The 14,955-nt window shown below is 35.9% G+C and overlaps 1 protein-coding gene across 10 annotated transcripts in view; it reads right to left on the bottom strand.

Annotated features, from left to right (window-relative positions):
- The window catches only part of CCSER2 (coiled-coil serine rich protein 2), a 202,943-nt gene that overhangs the window by 83,526 nt on the left and 104,462 nt on the right, over positions 1-14,955 (bottom strand). For all 10 annotated transcript variants that reach the window (XM_047701698.1, XM_047701699.1, XM_047701700.1 and 7 more), the window contains one exon: positions 4,505-4,700. In XM_047701698.1, coding sequence (XP_047557654.1) covers positions 4,505-4,700 — 196 coding nt within the window. The remainder of the gene's footprint in view (positions 1-4,504; positions 4,701-14,955) is intronic.

Below are 14,955 nucleotides of genomic sequence, written 5' to 3'. Positions count from 1 at the left end.
TTGATTTCCTTGTTGATCTTTTGCTTGGATGATCTGTCCATTTCAGTGAGGGGAGTGTTAAAATCCCCTACTATGATTGTATTCTTGTCGATGTGTTTCTTTGATTTTGTTATTAATTGGTTTATATAGTTGGCTGCTCCCACGTTAGGGGCATAGATATTTAAAATTGTTAGATCTTCTTGTTGGACAGTTCCTTTGAGTATGATATAGTGTCCTTCCTCATCTCTTATTATAGTCTTTGGCTTAAAATCTAATTGATCTGATATAAGGATTGCCAGTCCTGCTTTCTTCTGATGTCCATTAGCATGGTAAATTCTTTTCCACCCCCTCACTTTAAACCTGGAGGTGTCTTCGGGTGTAAGATGAGTTTCTTGTAGGCAACATATAGATGGTTTTTGTTTTTTTATCCATTCTGATACCCTGTGTCTTTTGATTGGGGCATTTAGCCCATTAACATTCAGGGTAAGTATTGAGAGATATGAATTTAGTGCCATTGTATTGCCTGTAAGGTGACTGTTATTGTATATTGTCTCTGTTTCTTTCTGATCTACTACTTTGAGGGTCTCTCTTTGCTTAGAGGACCCCTTTCAATATTTCCTGTAGAGCTGGTTTGGTATTTGCAAATTCTTTCAGTTTTTGTTTGTCCTGGAAGCTTTTAATCTCTCCTTCTATTTTCAATGATAGCCTAGCTGGATATAGTATTCTTGGCTGCATGTTTTTCTCATTTAGTACTCTGAATATATCATGCCAGCTCTTTCTGGCCTGCCAGGTCTCTGTGGATAAGTCTGCTGCCAATCTAATATTTTTACCATTGTATGTTACAGACTTCTTTTCCCGGGCTGCCTTCAGGATCTTTTCTTTGTCACTAAGACTTGTCAATTTTACTATTAGGTGACGGGGTGTAGACCTATTCTTATTGATTTTGAGGGGGGTTCTCTGAACCTCCTGGATTTTGATGCTTGTTTCCTTTGCCATATTGGGGAAGTTCTCTCCAATAATTCTCTCCAATATACCTTCTGCTCCCCTGTCTGTTTCCTCTTCTTCTGGAATCCCAATTATTCTAATGTTGTTTCGTCTTATGGTGTCACTTATCTCTCGAATTCTCCCCTCGTGGTCCAGGAGCTGTTTGTCCCTCTTTGCTCAGCTTCTTTATTCTCTGTCATTTGGTCTTCTATATCGCTAATTCTTTCTTCTGCCTCATTTATCCTAGCAGTGAGAGCCTCCATTTTTGATTGCACCTCATTAATAGCTTTTTTGATTTCAACTTGGTTAGATTTTAGTTCTTTTATTTCTCCAGAAAGGGCTTTTATATCTCCCGAGAGGGTTGCTTTAATATCTTCCATGCCTTTTTCAAGCCCGGCTAGAACCTTGAGAATCATCATTCTGAACTCTATATCTGACATATTACCAATGTCTGTATTGATTAGGTCCCTAGCCTTTGGTACTGCCTCTTGTTCTTTTTTTTGTTGTGAATTTTTCCGCCTTGTCATTTTGTCCAGATAAGAGTTTATGAAGGAGCAAGTAAAATACTAAAAGGGTGGCAACAACCCCAGGAAAATATGCTTTAGCCAAATCAGAAGAGATCCTGAATTGTGAGGGGGGAGAAAGGGGATAAAAAGGGGTTCAGAAAGTAAGAAAAAAAAAAACTATTAAAAAAAAGAAAGCCGATAAAGAAATAAATATAAAAAGAGGAAAAAATATATATATATTAGATAAACTATTTAAAAAACGTTAAAAAAAAGAAAATGGTAAAAGTTAAAAAAAATTTAGCAGAAGAAGAGAAAAAGAAAAAAAAAATTGAAAAAGAAAAAAAAATTAAATTAACTGCAAGGCTAAAAAATCATGGGGAGAAAGCCATGAGTTCCGTGCTTTGCTTTCTTCTCCTCTGGAATTCCGCCGTTCTCCTTGGTAGGTGAACTTGGTCCTGGCTGGGTTTCCCGTAGATCTTCTGGGGGAGGGGCCCGTTGTAGTGATTCTCAAGCGTCTTTGCCCCAGGCGGAGTTGCACCGCCCTTACCCCGGGCCGCGCTGAGTCATCCGCTCGGGTTCGCTTTCGGGAGCTTTTGTTCCCTGAGCGCTTTCCATAGAGTCCGGAGGACGGGAATAAAGATGGCGGCCTCCCGGTCTCCGGCCCGGAGGAGCCGAGAGCCCGGGGCCCCACTCCTCAGTGTGCCCTCAGAGAACAGTGCCAAATGACTCCCGTCACCCTAGCCTCCGGCCGCGCTCCGAGCTGACCGAGCCTGCGACCGGTTCAAGGCAACCCTGAGCTGAGAGTCACTCCTCGGCTCTGTCTCTGCAGCTGGCTTCCCCGTTCTAATACCGGTGAGCTCTGCGACACTGAGACACCCCCGATCCTTCTGCGACCCTGCGGGACCTGAGGCCGCGCTTACCCCGCCTGGGCTTCACCCCAGTTAAGCCTCTGGAGCGATGTCCCTCAGCGGAACAGACTTTTAAAAGTCCTGATTTTGCTCCGTTGCTCCGCCGCTCGCCGGGAGCCGGCCCCTCCCCCCGGATCTATCTTCCCGTCGCTTTGGATTCACTTCTCCGCCAGTCCTACCTTGCAGAAAGTGGTTGATTTTCTGTTTCTGGAATTGCTGTTCTTCTTCTCTTCAATCTTCCGTTGGATTTGTAGGTGTTTGCAATCTTTAGATAAGCTATTTAGCTGATCTCCCGCTACCCGAAGTAGTCTCAGCCTGCTACTTCTCCGCCATCTTGACTCCTCCCCCGGAAATACTATATGAATTTTTTAAAACTATGTATATGTATCACACTGAACTTCTTAAAATTTAGTAATATTAAATGTGGAAAAAATAGAGGTAGTTATATGAAATCTTAGACTCATTTAGCTTTTAACTTCTGTTAACATTTTGGGAAATTTCAAAGATGCCCTTAAAAGATTCTGCAATTTCTCTTCTCATAATTTTGTTTTCATTGCATAAACAAAAAGTAAAGTTAACTTGACCAGTGTTTACTATAACATTTCAGAGGTGATAATGACAGAAAAGAGCCATTAAGAGAGTCATAGTTTTTCTTAAAGTGTCTGAAAAAAGTTTTGTTTTTATGGTACTTATCATTGGCTATCAATTCATGTATTGTCTCCTGAATTATACTACTTCTCCTATTATTAGACGTGGCATGGTCAGATTAGCTGGTATTTATCATGCTTCATGTTTCAGAGCAATAAACCCAGACACAAAAGAGGGCATGTGGTATAGTAATACAAGGACTGATAGGGTATCTTGAACATATTTTAGCTATTCCCCTACCACTTCTACCTTCTCTTTCCTTTGACTCTGAAGCTCCTGATGAGAAAATCTCCCCAGACTAATGAGCAGAGAAACACTATAAACCAGAGTCTATCTCCTAGTTACAGTTAAAATTCTAAGCTCTATGTCTGGATATTTCAATCATGAAATCACTTTCCTCCCTTCGGAGAAGTCCCAAGATCTCAGATCTGAAAAAGATCTTCTACTTTCTTGCTCCCAGGCATAGCATGGAAAAGTTTATTTTCAAAAAGCAATCCAACATCCACAAAAATGGAAAAGAGTAATCCAAAGAATACATTATCAAGTACTTACATAACAATTTTCATGACTTTAATAGGATATTTACACTAATTGTCATTATTGTTACTAATACAGGAGCCATATTTCACTTCAACTAGCCTTTACAGAGCATCTGTCTAGAGTTTGGTTTTGATGGACACCAGGAATTCTAACTGGTCCCTGCTCATAAGAAGTATAACATACAACCCTGAGGAAGGTAATACAGAAAATAAGGTCAGCAGAGAAGCTAGATTGTTCGTTCTCAACCATAATTTTAAGCAAAATGTGGCTAGTCTACAAAAAATAAACACAGCTTTAAAACTAACCAAAAGATACCCATGATTCAAAATTATTCTTTAGTATTCTGCTATTCATCTGACCTTGTCTGTAAGTTTGAACCAAAAACAGTACTACCAAATAAGAAGATAGCTTCTAATAGCTCACCCTGTGTCTTTGGACAAGTCTCATCACTGCTACAAGTCTCAATTTTCTCAAAAAAAAAAAAAGGACTGAGGAAGACTAAACTTGAAGGTTTCAAACAGAAGTTAAATTATATGACTATGATTATGTAAGTAAAAACTGCTGTTTATTTCCTACATAGCTGAAATTATAGTAGCAGCCACTGATGACTGAATGCCTGACTATGATACTTCTAATTTTACAACTACTATTTCTAATTCTGTCAACAATTTTATAATGTATGTACTATAAATATAAGGAAATAGGAGAAAAATTGGCTTGCCAAATATCACACAGTTCATAAATGTTGAGGACTGCACTGAAAGCATCACAAAAAAAAAATATTTTTTTCTCCAACACAAGTTTGTTATGTATTATTTATAAGCATTATTTCTACAGAAATTTGAATAGGCATTAGAAACCCAATTAACTTAAAAGAAAGTAAAGTCAATCCATTTTACAGTTCAAAATATCAGAGCTAAAACGTTCATATATACTCACCTGATGCAACAGACGTTTCAGTTTGAGTAACTGAGTTTTTACAGCAGTACAATCTTGGACCATGTGCCGGAGCGTCATCTCATCTAATATCACTGTGTTTTCGGGTACATCTACAAACATCTTCTGAGCCTGGAAAAAGGGGGTCCCTCCATAGCTTTCAAAATGACCCAAAGGAGATTCTCTATAGGGAGAGCCTCTGGAAGGACAGGGGAAGAAGTTGGAGGGAAAAGATACACAATATAATTTCAGAAAGAAATAGGGTAATGAAATTATTGCAGTGATTATTACAAATCATTTATCATTATCACATAGCCTTTGACTTTTGTTTACCTCAGACACTGAATTTGTTTGCACCAAAATTTCCAATCAGTTCTAGTTCTCATTAATATAATTATCTTCTGCACTCCTCCCCCTTTTTGTGCTTTCTACAGATTGGCGAATAAACCTTATTCTTTAGGAAATAGAAGAGAAACAAAAAATTCTAGGGAAAGGCCTTGTCCGAAAAAAATTATACTTATTTTCTTGCCTGAACAGATTGTCCGCTCTTTAGCTTTTGACTTTAATTGGCCTCTTGAACTTCACATCTTTTTTTTAGTCCCATAATTATATTACCTATGTTAATTCCCAGTTTGGTCACATACCGCCAGATTCCATTCTAAGTCCCAGCAAACAGTTAAGACAGATGAACTGTTACTTCTTGTTTTGTTTTTTCATTATTGATAAATCTTCTTTTCCAATAAAGGTTAAACTTGGTTTTATAAAAATCTTATACACACCACATTATTTCCTAATCTTAAACTATATTTCAAAAAAATCTACTCTAAGAAAATTTAAACTTCCCTTTAGTTTCATATAACATACATGCTGAGAAAAGCAGGAAGAAAAATAACCGAGAGCTGATTTGTTTCACGGATGTGAAAACACAATGTTTTAATCAGAAGTCATTAGCTGCATCAATTATAAAATTACTGCATTCACATAATACATAGTTCCAGTTGGTTCTTAAGACATGAAATTTGTATATATGTAAATAGATATATAAATACATATATATGGGGGCGCCTGGGTGGCTCAGTCTTTAAGCAGCTGCCTTCAGCTCAGGTCATCCCAGGGTCTAGAAATCAAGCCCCGCATGGGGCTCCCTGCTCAGCAGGAGGCCTGCTTCTCCCTCTCCCACTCCCCCTGCTTATATTCCCTCTCTTGCTGTCCCTCTGTCAAATAAATAAATAAATGACATTTAAAATATATATATACATGTGTATATATATACATATATAAATATAAAAATTAAAAAACATAAAATATATAAAATAACACACTGAAAGAGTATTCTCTCCAAATAATGGTTCTGTTAACATATCAGGATTAAAGTTAAATTCATGATGCATTAAATTTGCAAAAGCCACAACACATTAATTTTTAACCAGACTGAAAAAGTAGAAACATGGTTTTCACTAAATTTTCTAGTTTTCAAACAAATATTCCCAAATCTCTAAACTCTTAAATATTCAATATAAGCTTGGTTTTCACAAGATTATATTTTTCTGAAACTATTTTTCATATGGGATTTCAGGTCTGATTCTTGTTTTAACCTAATGAAAAAAAAATTTAAGAACTTCTAAATTGCTGATTTATAGTTAAGATCTAATGTGTTTATATAGAATTCTGCTTTATTTTTATGGTTCAAATTATAGCTGAATTATTAAATTTCAAATACTGATCAATTAATATGCTTTAACCATTCATTACTGAATAGATGGATAATCTATACAGGAAGTGATAAAAAATGCACAGTCATAATAAGTTAGCAAAGCAGTAAAACAAAAATATAGAATTATCTGGCATATGAAGAAAAGAGATAAGCAATGTTTTCGGGGGGAAAAAGCTGACATACTTAGGAAGATTTTCTTGGGCAGAAAAGAACCTGGGATGAACTATAAAGTTTGAATTTGACTGGAATGAAAAGTGAAGGCTTTCTGGAAAAAGAAAATAAAAAGCAATGGCACAAAGTGCAAGGCATGTTTTTCAGGGACAGGGACACACTTAAATATGGCTTATGAGGCCAAAGATAGCCTGAATCCAATATATTCTTTAACTTTATCCCTTAACACATCTGCCTCCCTTAAACTGACTTCTTAATCCACAGTCAATTACCTGAGACTGCCTGAAGCACACTACAATCTCCCCCATCTCCAAACCTATGTCAAACTCTCTTGACTCCTGGCCAGGCTACCCACCCTACCCTCCATTGCCACTTGATCTAGAGAATGATAACTCTTCTTCATCTTAAATTAGTTGGCATTTCCTCAGGGAAAGCTTCCTTAATCCCCCAAAGCAGGGTTTGGTACTTCCACGGGTGTCCTTATAGAGCTCTCTAATATGCCCCACCATATTACCTGACATAGTATATTGTGTTCATTGGCAATCTGTGCCAAATTATAAACTCCATGAAGACACAGACTGTATATTCTTTTCCTCTATATCAGAGACCAGTTAGCTTTTTATTTGTTTATTTTTGTCATTGTTGCTTTCACGGAATGATTAAGGATCATGGATTTTAACCACTAGGTTATTTCTTTTCAAGCTTCCATCGCTGAAATTCTAAAGTTCTTTAGCTACTACTTTAAAATTATAATCTGGAAGCAGTTACATTAAAAAGTCCCAGGTAATAATCAAATTAAACTTTACTTGCTATGTTACCAAGTGAATAAAACAAAGAGTGGAGAGGAAAGAGACTGAATGAGACTGGTCTGCAATCTACAATATAAGAAACAGGTACAGAGTAAGGCTTATTTTAGGTTGACTAAAAATTAACTACATGCAAGAAACTAATGAATTAAAAGCATTCAAAAGAAGAGTCACAAGTTTTTATCATTAACAATACAGGGTCAAAGATTTGGTATCTAGAAAACCACAATGGTATAAAAGAGCCACCTCTCACCTAGGAGTAAGTTTTAAATCCTGACTGACAGTAACCAGCTACTAAAAATACTTAATGTCTTTGGGCCATAATTTCTTTAACTCTCAATGTTCTCCAGGGCAAAATAAATAAAGTTCATAAACCTTAGGTTGCATTTCAAACACTTACACCATGAGACCCAAAATGAAATTTACATCTTCTCCTCATACTAAAATGCTACTTCCTCTAAAAGCCCTTCCTGATCCCCTCAACTAAATAAAACTAGCACTTTATGGATCCTTAATTTATTTAGTACAAATTAAAGAAATCTATATAGCTATCACCTCTAATTAGATTATAAGCTCTTTGAAAGCAGGAGCATATCTTACTCATTTTTATATTACCTATACAGATTACCTGAGTTCAAATCTCACCTTTGTCACTTACTAGCTAATAACAGGACAAGTTACTTTATCAATCCTTCATTTTCTTGACCTATAAAATGAGGATAATAACAGTACTTACCTCATTAGGTTGGTTTAAGTCTCAAATGAGGTAATATATGTTAAAATGCTTGGAACAGTACCTGACATATAGTAAATGTTAACTAATTGCTATTGTATTACTGTTGTTAGTATAATTTCCAACTTCTGTATATTGAAAAAATTTTCTAACATAAAAGTCAAAAGAATACTAGAATGCCCTATAACCTTCACCTATATTCCCCAATTGGTAAATTTTAACACGATTTATTTATACTCGGGTATTTGGTGTGACACCATCTGACAATACACTGGAAATAACATAACACCCTTACTAAACTTAGCTGGAAAAAAATAAAGATAACTGAGAAGGTCAAGAGGCAAAAGAAGACAAAAATGTAACAGAAAGCAAATATATACCAGGGGTTATTTTCAGAAAATAAATGGATACCGTCAAAGATAGGAGAGGGAAAAAATAGGACCGAAAGAAAATGAAGATTTTGAGATTCCACATTCTGAGAGGATGATGCAGTTCACACATGTCAATCTGAACCTTTAAAACAGAATGAGTTCCAAGAGTCCCAAGCTTGAAGACATAAAGATTGTAAAGAAAAATAAACATGGGACAATAGTAGAATTATTGGACACAAGAACCCATAATAATTTGACAGACATAAATCTATTTGTATACAGACTTTAACAATCGTGAATTTCTGGTAGAGAACTTAAATAGTGAAAGCAAAAGAAGACTGCATGCTGTCTGGGGGAACACACTGGACTATTAGCAGTGTGTTAGCACAGGCAGACTATAGCTAACCACAGGCCAGGCAGGCTATTGAACATGAAGAAGTGAACCAATATAGGGATGGGTTAAGGCAAAAATGAGTTTAGTAGTTACAGAAGCATGAGAAAGAACTGTCTACCATCACCAATATTGTTCAATATTGTTCTAGAAGTATAGACAATAAAGTCATCCCCCCCCCAAATGGGATCAGAGTAACTGCAAAAAGGAATCTCTAAGAGATAAGCTTTTTTTTTGACCCATTTAAATTGAGTCCATTCAATAGCATCAACAATTCACACACCTAATAATCACATCACTGCATAATCATTATTGCAGTTTTAAAGAAATCTCTCCAAATACGTGGCTGTACCCACATACTTATACCCTTCACTTCTACCCGAGCTTTTTAATTACTAAGATGTGTGATTCTGTGCTACTCTGAAGGCTTGTGATTCACACATTAGAACAGTAAGTGGAAATGTGTGTGTGAGAGACAGGGAGAAAGAGAGTTTTTCTTCTTCATTTATTTCCTTATTTGAGTTGCACTTTGACCTCACAAAACCTTTAGTGTTTCTTTTTTCATCTTTAATAAAAATTGTATATTTAAAATTAGACATGTATTTTTATATTCATGGTTATTATATTTTTTCAATGTTAGATTCAATACACCCTCAATCAAAATCCCACCAAATTATTTTGTGAATATCAACAAAGTGATTCTAAAGTTTATATGAACAGGAAGAAGAGCTAGGATAACCAATACAAAGAAAAAGAAAGAATACTGACACTATCTGATTTCCAGACTTACTACACAAAGTGACAGTAATTAAGACAGTAGTATGGATGAAAAAAAATACAAATCAGTGTAACAAAACAGAGAATCCAAAATATATCCACACATATAGTCAAACGATCTTTGACAAAAGAGCAAAGGCAATTCAAAGAACACTAGATAACAGAAATACCATATGATCTAGTAATTCTGCTATTGACGGGAAAAACAAAAACACTAATTTGAAAAGATACATGCACCCTTACATTTACTGCAGCATATTTATAATAGCCGAGATAATTGCATATTGGGACACAACCCAAGTGTCCACTGATAGATGAATGAATGGATAAAGACGATGTGGTGTGTATATGTGCATGTATGCACACAATGGAATATTACTCAACTATTAAAAAAAAAAGAAAACATCTTGCCATTTGCAACAACATGAACGGACCTACAAGGTATTATGCTAGATGAAATAAGTCAGACAAAGAGAGATAAATACCATGATTTCACTTATATGTGGAACCTAAAAAACAAATGAACAAATAAAGAAACAAAGAAACAGACTCTTAAATACAGAGAACAAACTGATGCGTGCCAGTGGGAATCTAAGAAGGAGGATAAGGGAAATGAATAAAGGGTAGAAATGGGTACAAATTTCCAGTTACAAAATAATTAAGTCACAGAGATGAAAAGTACAGCACAGAGAATATAGTCAATAATATTATAATAATGTTGTTTTGGTGACAGATGGTGACTATATTTATGGTGGGTACTGAGTAATGTATAAAACTGTTGAATCAATATGTTGTATACCTGAAACTAACACTGCATTTTTATTACACTTCAATAAAAGAAAAACAAAGAAAACCTAGGAAAAGGAAAAAAAAAAAAAAAACTGGATAGTCTTTTCAATGATGATACTAAAAAAAACTAGAATCCATACAGAAAAAAATGATCCTTTATATGGTACACAAAAATTAACTCAACATGTATCAAAGACCTAAAGGTAAAATGTAAAACTACAAGGTAGTGAAGAAGAAAGTCCAGGGGACATTGGGTTGAGCAGTAACTTTTTAGATACACACAAAAAGTACCATCCATGAAAGAAAAAAATTTGTAAACCTGAATGCATAAAATCTAAAATATCTGCTCTTTGAAAAAACACCATTAGGAGATTTGGAAAGGAAAGTCATAGACTAGGAGAAAATATTTATAAAATATCTGATAAAGGACTGGTATCTAAAAAGACAAAGAACTCTTAAAATTCAATAAGAAAACAAAGAACAAAATTTAAAAACAAGCAAAAGTTCTAAACAGACATCTCACTAAAGAAGATGTACAAATGGCAAATAAGCATATGAAAAAATGCTCAACATTATATATTCTTAGGGAACTGCAAATTGAAACAATAGCATAGCACTACCCACATATTAAAATGGTTAAAATTCAAAACACACCACCAAAATGCTGGTGAAGATGTGTAACAACAGGGGCTCTCATTCACTGCTGGAGAAAATGCAAAATGTACAGCCAATTTGGCAGTTTTGTACCAAACTAAACATCTTACTATATGATCCAGCAACTGTGCTTCTTGATATTTACCAAAATGAGTTCAAAACTTACACAGATAAAGGTTTAGAGCAGCTTTATCCATAATGGTCAAGTTTTGGAAGCAATCAAGATGTGTTTTAGGAGGTAAATGGACAAATGAACTACAGTACACCCACACGACAGATTATTTAATGATAGAAAGAAATGAGCTATCAAGGCATGAAAAGGCATGGAGGAAACACAAATGCATATTGCTGAGTGAAAGAAGCCAATCTGAGAAGACTACAACTATATGACATTCTGAGAAAGGCAAAGCTATGAAGACAGTAAAAAGATCAGTGGTTGCCCTTAGTACTGGTGGAGGTTAAGGGAGAAGAAAGGGATAATACAAGGACAACATGGGAGTCTAAGGGCAGTGCAATTATTCTGTATGACAGGTAATGGTAAATATATATCATTAGGTATTTGTCAAAGGTTACAGAATGTATACACAAAGAGTGAACCCCAAAGTAAACTATGGATTTTAATTAATAACAGTGTATCAATATTGACTGATCAATTATAACAACTAATGCAAGATGTTAATAATAGTAAAAATTATATAAAAGAAGGTGAGGGAGTATATGAGAACTCTCTGTGCTTTCTGCTAAATATTGCTAAAACTAAAACTGTTCTAAGAAATGAAGTCTATTAGTTTAAAAAAAAAATGACAGAAGTATTTCCACAATGGCAGAATGAAGATCTCCAAAAAGTCCACTCCTCCATAAAAGTACTGATGACACTGGCAAATTTGTCAAAATCAACTTACTCAGTACTGTGGAAATCAACCAAATGCCTGCCATAACCAAGGAACACTTGAAAGAAAGAAAGGAAGGAAGGAAGGAAGAAAGAAAGGAAGGAAGGAAGGAAGGAAGGAAGGAAGGAAGGAAGGAAGGAAGGAAGGAAGGAGAAAAAAGAAAACGCAGCTGAATCTTGGTAAGAACAAGCTCTGTGGATTTTAATTTACTCTGTTGCCATGTCTATCTTCCCAGCTCTGTGGTAGCTTAAAAAATAAGAGCCTTAAAAGCATAATAGCAGTGAAACTCAGCAATCACTAGGAGGAGGGGTGAATGGTAAAGTGGGTTTGGAATTCTTGGAAAAGCACCATTTCCAGAAAATAGTTACTATTTGACCTAACTAGCACCTCCCTAGAAAAGGCCCATTCTTGGTTGTTGTTTTATTTGACCCAATTCCGAGGTTTCTCAGTGGGAACAGACTTATCTCTAGCACATGTGTTGAAAAAAATCAGTGCAATTTTTTAAAACATTACGCTGCCAGAGATGGCGATCAAAACAAGAAGGTGATCAAAAAACTTAAAAGAAAAACCTGAGGAAGGAGATGCCCACAGGAGGCTTTGAAAGGCCCCAACATATTCTTGAACACAGAGAAGGCCATACACCTGTGTGGGGCTGTGTGCATGCCAAGGAAATACCTGGAAAGGCCTTCACCTCTCACCTTTGGCTGACCTAGAGTTTCTGAGCAAGGAAAAAATGAAGGCTAAGGCAGAGCTGCAATACCAAGTTGTTGAAAGTATCCCTAAACACATACACATATAGAGTCCCATGGCAAAGTCGGGGATACTTACTGGTTCAAGGCATTTAAAAAAATTATTGTCCAGTCATTAGCTCAACAAACTCCAAAATTTATTAAATTAAGAGAAACACATCATAAACTATCAAAAGCTAAAGAAAGGGGCACCTGGGTGGCTCAGAGGGTTAGGCCTCTGCTTCAGCTCGGGTCATGGTCTCGGGGTCCTAGGATCGAGGCCACATCGGGCTCTCTGCTTGGCAGGGAGCCTGCTTCCCCCTCTCCGTCTGCCTCTCTGCCTACTTATGATCTCTGTCTGTTAAATAAATAAATAAAATGTTAAAAAAAAAAAAAAAAAGACTTCAAATCTGCCTTTAAAAAAAAATAGCTAAAGAAAAAGTGAGAATCCTGAACAATGCAAGAAAAATATGTCAGAAGACACGCTCAGTAAGATTAACAGCTGATTTTTCATTAAGAATGCATGGGGGTCAAAAATGTTAAATGGAAGATTGTCAACCAAGAATTCTATCTCCAGCATAATTATTCTTCAAAATTAAAGAGAAATTAAAACATTACCATATAAACAAAAAGTGAGAGAATGTGTTGCATTCAGACTTCCTACAAGATAAACTGTAGTTGGAGACTTTATTTTTTATTTTTTTATTTTTTTAAGATTTTATTTATTTATTTGACAGAGAGAAATCACAAGTAGGCAGAGAAGCAGGCAGAGAGAGAGGAGGAAGCAGGCTCCCCGCTGAGCAGAAAGCCCGATGTGGGGCTCGAACCCAGGACCTGGGATCATGACCTGAGCCGAAGGCAGCGGCCTAACCCACTGGGCCACCCAGGCGCCCCTAGTTGGAGACTTTAATACTTCCTTCTCATTAATGAACAGACCTAGGAAAAACGTCAGCAAAACAGAAGGCTTGAATAATACCACAAACTAACAAATCCCAATAGATATCTATAGAATATCTACAGAGATTAAATTAGTAATCAAAAAACTTTCCAAAAAGAAAAGCCCAAGCCCAAATAACTGCAAAGGTGAATTCAATAAGCTCTTCCAAAAACAGAAATGAAAGAAACACTTTCCTATTCAATGTATATGATCATAATACCAAAACCACACAAAGACATCTAAAAAAAAATAAAATTAGAGAGCAATACTTACTATGAATATATACACAAAAATCCTCAACACAGTACTAGTAAACTGAATCTAGCAATACATAAAAGGATTATATACCATGACCAACTAGAATTCATCTAAGAAATGAAAGGTTGGTTCAACATATGTAAATCAATGTCATATACCACATTAAGAGATGCAAAAAAAATGATTATCTCAATAGTCAGAAACAGCATTTGACAAACTCCAACACTCTTTCATGACAAAAACACTCAACAAAATATGAACAGAAGGGAAATTCCTCCATGATAAAGACTACCTATAAAAAAACAGAGCTAACATCATACTTAACAGTGAGAGATTAAATGCTTTACCCCTAACATTAGAAAGGCATAAATGTCTGCTCTCACCACTCCTGTTCAACACTGTATTGGAGGTTCTAGTCATAGGAGGTATGCAGGAGGAAAAAAGTACCCAGGTGGGAAAGAAAAAAGTAAAACTATGTCGATTCTCTGATGACATGATCTTGTATACAGAGAATCCTAAGACACTAAGGAGCCGGGAGGTTAAATGAATCATGTATATGAACACTGGAGACATTCAGGACTGCAGCAAAGCTTATGATGAAGAGGCAAAATGAGCCAAGGTCAAGACTTTTGTGAGCAAGGTGTAGGGACCAATAAGGAGGATCCGATATAGCCAAATGCCCTAAGTCTCAAAGGAAAGAGACTGAAGAATAAATAACTTTGATGAGAAGCAAATAAGGAGTGAAGACAAAGACCCTACCTCTACACAGTAAAGTACTAGAATGACTGGAAAATAAGAATCTTCATATAAAAATACTACTAGGGAATTAGTATATTTAGGAAAGAGTTAGACTTCAGTTGCAATCAGGAGAATGTAGGCAACGAGGTAGAAAAAGTGAGTTTGTTAGGATGTGAGAGAATTCCATATAGCATAATGGAAAGTATAGGGAAAGAAGGAGGTTGTGGAAGAAAGAGGAGTGAAAGCTTATGCCAGATGGAAAGAGAGCATAGTATTATCATAAAAATACAAAGGAAAATGATCAGTGGTTCAGAACTACCAGTCCCCTAAATTATGGATAAGACAGATTCCTATAATTTAAAAAAAAAAAAAAAGGACAATGATGGGAATTAAAGGATAGAAAGGAAAGGGAACTTACACTTAAGAAGTCATAGAATGGGCTGAAAAAATAAAAAAATTAAAAAAAAAAAAAGAAGTCATAGAATGGGAAGAGATAC

This window comes from Lutra lutra, chromosome 14 (assembly GCF_902655055.1).
Source record: "Lutra lutra chromosome 14, mLutLut1.2, whole genome shotgun sequence".
Lineage (NCBI taxonomy): Eukaryota > Metazoa > Chordata > Mammalia > Carnivora > Mustelidae > Lutra > Lutra lutra.
Note: the sequence above shows the minus strand (reverse complement) of the source record. Positions and strands in the feature narration are given on the sequence as shown.